This window comes from Sceloporus undulatus, chromosome 2 (genome assembly GCF_019175285.1).
Source record: "Sceloporus undulatus isolate JIND9_A2432 ecotype Alabama chromosome 2, SceUnd_v1.1, whole genome shotgun sequence".
In the NCBI taxonomy this organism is placed as follows: domain Eukaryota; kingdom Metazoa; phylum Chordata; class Lepidosauria; order Squamata; family Phrynosomatidae; genus Sceloporus; species Sceloporus undulatus.
In genome coordinates, this window is record NC_056523.1 from 172,637,665 (window position 1) to 172,644,817 (window position 7,153).

The 7,153-nt window shown below is 42.4% G+C and overlaps 1 protein-coding gene across 2 annotated transcripts in view; it reads right to left on the bottom strand.

The window, feature by feature from the left end:
* Positions 1–4,721: 4,721 nt before the first annotated feature.
* Positions 4,722–7,153, bottom strand: part of LETMD1 (LETM1 domain containing 1) — a 29,159-nt gene continuing 26,727 nt past the window's right edge. For both annotated transcript variants that reach the window (XM_042448678.1, XM_042448680.1), the window contains exon 9: positions 4,722–5,608. In XM_042448678.1, coding sequence (XP_042304612.1) covers positions 5,535–5,608 — 74 coding nt within the window. In that variant the 3' untranslated portion in view covers positions 4,722–5,534. The remainder of the gene's footprint in view (positions 5,609–7,153) is intronic.

Sequence of the window (7,153 nt, forward strand, 5' to 3'; positions counted from 1 at the left end):
CAGGGGAGGTGTAAATCTTTTTAGAGAAATTGAGGTTTTTAATAGACAAAGTACTTCCTCATCTGCCCTGTGATTTTATGAATTATGTTCTTCCCGTCAACTGTTTCAAGATGTTCCTTTCTAGTTACACAAGTCATTTGGAGACAGCTCCAAATGCTAGCACTCTGGATGAATTTGAAAGGCAAGAGGAGTATATGCAATGAAGCTGCAGCCTGTCAGGTTGCAAGAATAAAGGGACCAGCAAACGTGCAATAGGATGGTAGTGGAAGGGACTCCTATGTTGTATGTATCTGCTGTGACCTCCATCCCAAAGAGGTGTGCAGTGAATTGCTCCTATTAGTCCAGGAATGCAAAGGAAGAGTAGGGGGATGTCCTTGGAACTTCCATTCAGCCCCTTTGTCTTAGGGATATTCTCTACCCTCCATTATAACAAAGGCACTTTTTCTTCCAGTAATTTGGGCATCCTCCTTTCTTTTATAGTAAATATTAGGTTAATATTGCCTTCCCCTCATTACACAGTCTCCTAGCTTGAGTTGGACAATCACAGTGAGTTTTCTGTGATGGATCTTTGTAGACCAGGGCTGAGTAAGACAGTGGCCTGGCTTTTCCTTATTTAGATTTTTTTTCCCCAGACTTCTACAGACCTACATCCTTCTGGCTATTTTTCCTGTCAGTCCTTAAAAAATTCTGTACGTAGTAAAAGGCTGCTGTACTTAACCACTCCTGGTGCGAAGCATTCTTCCATCATCAATTACCTCTAGGTAGGAGTTAACACGCATAATCGTATGTGTGTTTCTCTGCAGAATGCAGCTTCTTTGTGAATGGAAAGTTGATTAGATGAACTTGAACTTTCTAGGAGAGGTTAGGGAACCTTGTACCCTTGAACTGAATCATTCCTCCTTAGATCCCAGCCTGACCCTCTAGAATGGCCCTACAACCCATGAACCATCACTTGGTGGTTTCTCAGCTTTCGTTGTCTTCCCATTCTAAAAGTTGGAAATGTCTCTCCTGAGGCTCAATTTACTGGCAATAACAGCTTTAAGCTAAATTAGGCTGGTAGTTTTTGTTCCATGCTTTTGCCTCATCACAATTGGAATCCCCTCGCCTCCAAGAATTTCTAGGAGCTGGTTCTTGTGGATGTGTGTCAGCCTCAAATGCTAATCACAGTGAAAGGAGATTGACAAGAATTATCTTTATCATAAAGATACTTGGAAATAAAGAGAACAAAGTTGTGCTATCAACAGCTAACTCACTCTGCATCCATCTCTATAATAGAGGTGTAGAAAACATACGCTTCTGAAATGGTCCTAGTTCCCAGAGACATAAAGTGAGCCACAGGGACTTTCCTGGAAATGGTAGCTAGAGAAAAGTCTTCAGATTGGTGTTTTGCAACCCATGAAAGGCTCGGTGCTGATGGGACGAGTAAATAGATTGTATTTAATTATACAAAGGCTTCAGTTGCTTAAATTTCCTCCCTTGATTTTCATTTTATTCCCAACAAATTCTTAGCATGTATGACACACCCAAGTCTCCTGTGTTTTCCTCATTGACAAGTACTTTGCTTTCTCACCACCACCACCACCACCAGCTGCTGCAGTGAATGGTTTAGAACAGTGTCACTAGTATGGGCAAACAGCAGGCATTGTCTTTGTGTAGTGACTTTAAAACTAGGGAGAGGACCTCAAGTACCCGAGGACTGCCTTAAATTATCTATCATAGTCTCATTTACTGCCTTGCAGAAGCAAAGAGCCATGATAGAAATGCCAGAATATGCTGTCACTACCACCTTGCTGCTGGTAGTTCTGCTGCTAAGGTTTGGATTTTTATTTTATGTGTCTCTTCCCATAGGCTAGTCTTGGGTTAGGGAATTGGTGACATTAGTTAGAATCCTTCCCCATTTTATAATATTGTTTACACAATACAAAGGTGCTATAAAATGCTGGTTTTATTCTCAAAGGTAGGCATTTCCAGATGTGACCCTCTCAGGAGTGGGACATGTCCGGTGTGCTTGAGTTCAGAAGGAAAAGAAGTGGGAATATGCTGCCTTTTCACTTAAAGTAGATCCATAGGTAAAAGGGCCAAAGGTGCTCTCTTAGAAAATTTTAAAGAGTACTGTGGGCATTGCTATATACATCCAGTCTCCACAGCTGCCTGCCTCTCTTACACAGTTGACAACTAAAGGGTCTCTGCTATTTGTCAGCAATTTCCTGTTCTTGTTGAGATATGTTGCAGGATAAAAAGCACCTGCCTTTTTCTTGGAATGCTTCTGTGTTTCCAGTTGAACATTGAACTTGAAGCCATGGACACCTGAGGTATATGAGCAGCTGAGGCTTGACCTTCCACCTGCTTCATTTTTGCTGCCTTTAATTCCATGTGCTGCGGATGATGTTTCTTTTTTCTTTTGGGGTTGGGAGAGGGGATATTGACTGATCAACTCTGAGAGATTTAAATGAGAGTTTACTCTTTTGGATCTGACAGATTCAGAACCTCCCTCTGTTCAGTGCTTAACTGCTGCTCTTCTTCTTGACCATGTCCCAATATTGAGTTGGTTTGCTAGAATATACTTGCTATGGATGGAGGTATCTTCATACTTAAATGTAAGAATTCCTTTTTGAAGCTGTGGAAGGAATTCCCTTGACTAACATTCCAAGAGGCAAAGGATGACAAGAATGGGATGTTAAAAGCTCAATGGTAACATTTGTATTCTCACCCAGTAGATAACAGGCAGGACTCCAGTAGCATGTGAACTGCTATGCTGGCTCTATGCCACAATAATCTCCATGAGCCAGCAAGGCCTAACTGCTGATCTTCCAAGCTATGACCTTGGAAAATTAAAGCAGTGCTTTACCTTTAATGAAAAGAGTAGGTAAATTGGTTGTGCAGATATGATAGACTTATAAAGAAAAATTCAACCAGTATGAAAAACAAACCTGGGAGTGTCGGTGAAATTACCAAATCTGGTCTCTAAATCCTGTTTTAGGAAAGAAGAGATCTGACTTTGCAACCTTTTGTTTAAAGAATGTTCTCTGATGTAATGAAGTATATTTTCCTCTTCATGCCAGGCCTTTTAAACCAGGGGTAGGCAACCTTTTTGAGCCGGGGGCCGGGTTGGCCAAAAAATAAATAATTAAATACATTTTTTTAAAAAAAAATTAAATATATAAATAAACCAGGACAAATGTAGGACAAAATTTTCAAATGGCAGACACTTTTTTTTAAAAAAATGGAGGACATGCGAAAAAATTTGCTGATTTTAAAAAAAATGTTAATATAAATGCATGTTTCTGAGGCTTCTATAGACAATTGCCCCCCAAAGGCCCCGGCGGCAATCGGCGGCAGGACCGGGCTGGGGCCGGTCCCAAGGCCTTGCTGGGCCGCATCTGGACCGCAGGCCGCTGGTTGCCTACCCCTGTTTTAAACAATCTGTTACAGATATGTGGTACCAATATTAGCATAATGAAACACATCCATTCTCTTCACCTCTCTCCCTCCATCTTGGTGCTACTGAACTGTTTACATGGAAGCAGTCCTTTTACTGCTTGTTTGAAAGATAGTCCTTATTAAGTAAGCTCTGGTCTGATCCACTCGGTACAAGCCTTGCCCTCTATGTCAGTAACTTGTGACTCTGATAACTTTATAACTTACTTTCTGCTCTGCATTTCATGGTTGGTATACAGGTGGCATTTTCAATGTGAATCCAAAGCTTGTCAGGTCCTCTACATTTTGTTTTGCCTTTTATGTTCTTTTCATTGTGATAAGCTGTATTTAAAGAGGATATTTAAGTGTAAAAATAAATGCTTCAACTTGCACCAAGTAGCTTCTGGACTCTGGTAAGTGTGGTGTGGTTTGATGCAGCACTATTCTGTCCATTTGTGACCCAGTGTACATGTAGCCTCTCATTTGAGAGCATGGTACTAGTTCTCTTGCCCTTTCCATGTATTGCTGTTTAGTAGCTCAACACATGATACACTATGCTTAATCATATTATATTAACCAGGTCTAGTAAGCACAATTTCAAAGTTGGACAGAAATTTCATTATAACCAATGTGCATACAAATGTTACCGCATGACTGAAGTGGACCATGAAGAGGTGAGAAATTCAAGTTTGTTTCCAATCTGACCATGATCACAGATCTAGAAACATCCATCCCATGGTCAATAACTACCAGTAATTGCTTTCTAAGGCCATTGTTTGCAAACTGGAGAGCTAACTTATCACATTATAGCAAGTAGAGACCATTCTGAGAACCAGCTTGGTGTAGTAGTTTGAATGTTGGACTACAACTCTAGACCAGGGTTCAAATCGTCCAGCTGGCCAATGACACCCCCTCAGCCTTAGAGGAGAGTCAAGGAAAACCTTATTACAGGATTGTTCTACATCAGAAACAACTTGAAGGCACACAAGAGTCAGTTCTATTTTAACAGTGAAACACAAGAGGAAAGTTGTTCACAAGAGCTATAGCTTACTCTTCTGTATAATTTATGACTGATTCTGCAAAATCATAAAAGATGGGAGCCAATCACTTTCCTTCACTGTAATAGGCAGAAAAACTGTTAAGCCCTTGTCACAAGAAACAAGATGTTGTAGGCTACACTGTGATTGGGAGGTGACAATTCCAGGGCAGCTATTATTTTTGAGCACCTCAAATCCAAAGTATTCAGGTGCTATGTTGGAACTCTATGCCAAAGATCAAGCACAGCTTCTTGAAGAGCCCTGGAAAAGTGTTAAGCTTGTCTTTATTAACCATCTTTCCTGGAGCAATTATATATTAGCTATAATACAGTTGGGATATCATTCACTTCATACAATTTGCATTTGTATTCGATCACTAGTATACATGATTTGCACTCTAGAAAGAATTCCAGTTCCAGTGTACAAGACTTGGCTTCCTCTTCCCACATGCCATCAAGTGAGGGACTCCTCAGACTTGCCTCGTATCACCATCATCATCAGTTCAGTATTGTCAAAGTATTTTGAGACAGAGTAGGAATGGTGGTGCTCACTGCAGCCCTAGGGAGCACAGCTAATGGGGAAGAATGCTGAGAGTTGCAGTTCAACATCTCTGTAGGGCAGCATGATTCCAACCCCAGCACGGAAATGGAAGTTTGTTAGGTGTCACTGTCAAATCATTCTGTATAAGTACTGCAAGAATCCTGCTTATTTTTTTAATGTTCTGCACCATATGTGCCAAACACTTTATAATGCCCACTGAAAATCACTAGCACATTTTTACAGACGATCATGTTACATGTTTCAAAGTGGGCCTACTTTACTGAGCTAGACTTACACTTTGCTGTTATTCTGTCTAGCACAGTCTTGGCAACACTCTGGTCCCCAGTGCAATGGAAAGAATATGACTTGCAGTGCTTCCCCTATCTCCCCCTCAAGGCTAACGAGTGTTGGAGAGACCTCACCTGCTGGACTCTTGCTACTCTTTTACTGTAAGCAAAAATCCATGTCCCCTTCTTGTTCAGCCAGGGGGTCATCATTGCAGCATGTCTTCATAAGTGGTCCAGAAACAGTTCCCCTCGGTCAACTCTTCGAGGATGGTGTGAAGTTGGTGGAAAGTAAGACCATGCCATGGGCCAGGAGTGAAGCTTCAGATTCTGAAAAAATAAAAGAGTACTGTATTTGCATATGATACATCCCTGCAGAAAGCCTTTTCAAAGGTATGGTATGGGAGCAACTGTGTGGTTCCCATCATTGTGTAGGAGGGCAGAATGCTATATTGTGTGCTGACACTCAAAATTGCCCTATTACTGTCTTAGCCGTTTCATTTCATAAGCACTTTCATAACTGCAGCTGTTTTTTTACCCAGCCTCATTCTGAGAACTCTTCTCTAAATATCCATTACACCTCTGCAAATCTCTGCAAGTAGCTTCATATCCTCTTCCACATTAGTTCTACTTGGTTAAATTTCTCTCTTGTCTTGGAACAGCTACTTCTCCAGCAATTGTATACTAAAAGTCTGTTGCACCCTAAAACTCCAAATCCTCAGAATTCCAAGAACTACACCGTATCAGTTCTTGTAAAACTCGTGTTTTCCATTTGAAACTTTTAAAAATTGCACTGTCTAGTGCAGTGGTCCCCAAATTTTGCCCTTAAAAGCTTTTGGACTTCAGCTCCCGGAAGCCTCAGCCACATTCGCCAATAGTCTGGGATTCTGGGAGCTGAAGTCCAAAATTCCTTAAAGAGCAGAGTCTAGGAACCACTGATCTAGCGTAATAATAATAGGTTTTATTTAATAATAGGTTTTATTTATATACCACCCAATCACTGGGAATCCGAGCGGTTTACAACAGAGGGGATAATAGACGGTTCCCTACCCTCAGGCTTACAATCTAAAAGACACGACACAAAAGGAGAAGACTGGTGGGGGGGGAGAGGATTAGGTCCAGCATTCTTCTCTCCCTCTGAGGCCTGGACCAAGGCAGATGGACCAGAGGGAGGGCTCTTCTTCAGGCTAGCCCTGACGGAGCTGGGCCTGCCTGGTCAACTCCCTCATAGGCCGGAAGTTGAAAGTTAAGGAGGGAGGAGTCTGTTTCTTCAGGCTAGCCCTGGTGGAGCTGGGCCAGCCTATTCACTCCCTCCCAGGCCGAAGGATGACAGTTATGGAAGGAGGAGCATCTATCTTCAGGCTAGCCCCTGATGGAACTGGGCCAGCCTATTCACTCCCTCCCAAGCCAAAGGATGACAGTTATGGAGGGAGGAGCCTCTATCTTCAGGCTAGCCCCCGATGGAGCTGGGCCAGCCTATTCACTCCCTCCCAGGCCGAAGGATGACAGTTATGGAGGGAGGTGCTTCTATCTTCAGGCTAGCCCTTGATGGAGTTGACACAAGACCAATGCCAAAATTAAGGATTGGGATACTGATGGACATCCCACCACTCACTGAACTCCAGCCCTGATGGAGTGGTTAAATGCCAGTACTGCAGCCATAAGGTTGTCAGTTCGATCCCAGGGCTCCAAGGTTCACTCAGTCTTCTATCCGTAGGTCAACAGAATGAGTACCCAGCTTCTTGCAAACAAGCTTGTAAAATGTGGGCTAGACAAGGCAACTGTTAAGTGGATTTGTAACTGGTTGACCGGAAGAACCCAAAGGGTGATCAACAACAATGGCACCTTTCCATCCTGGAGAGAAGTGACCAGTGG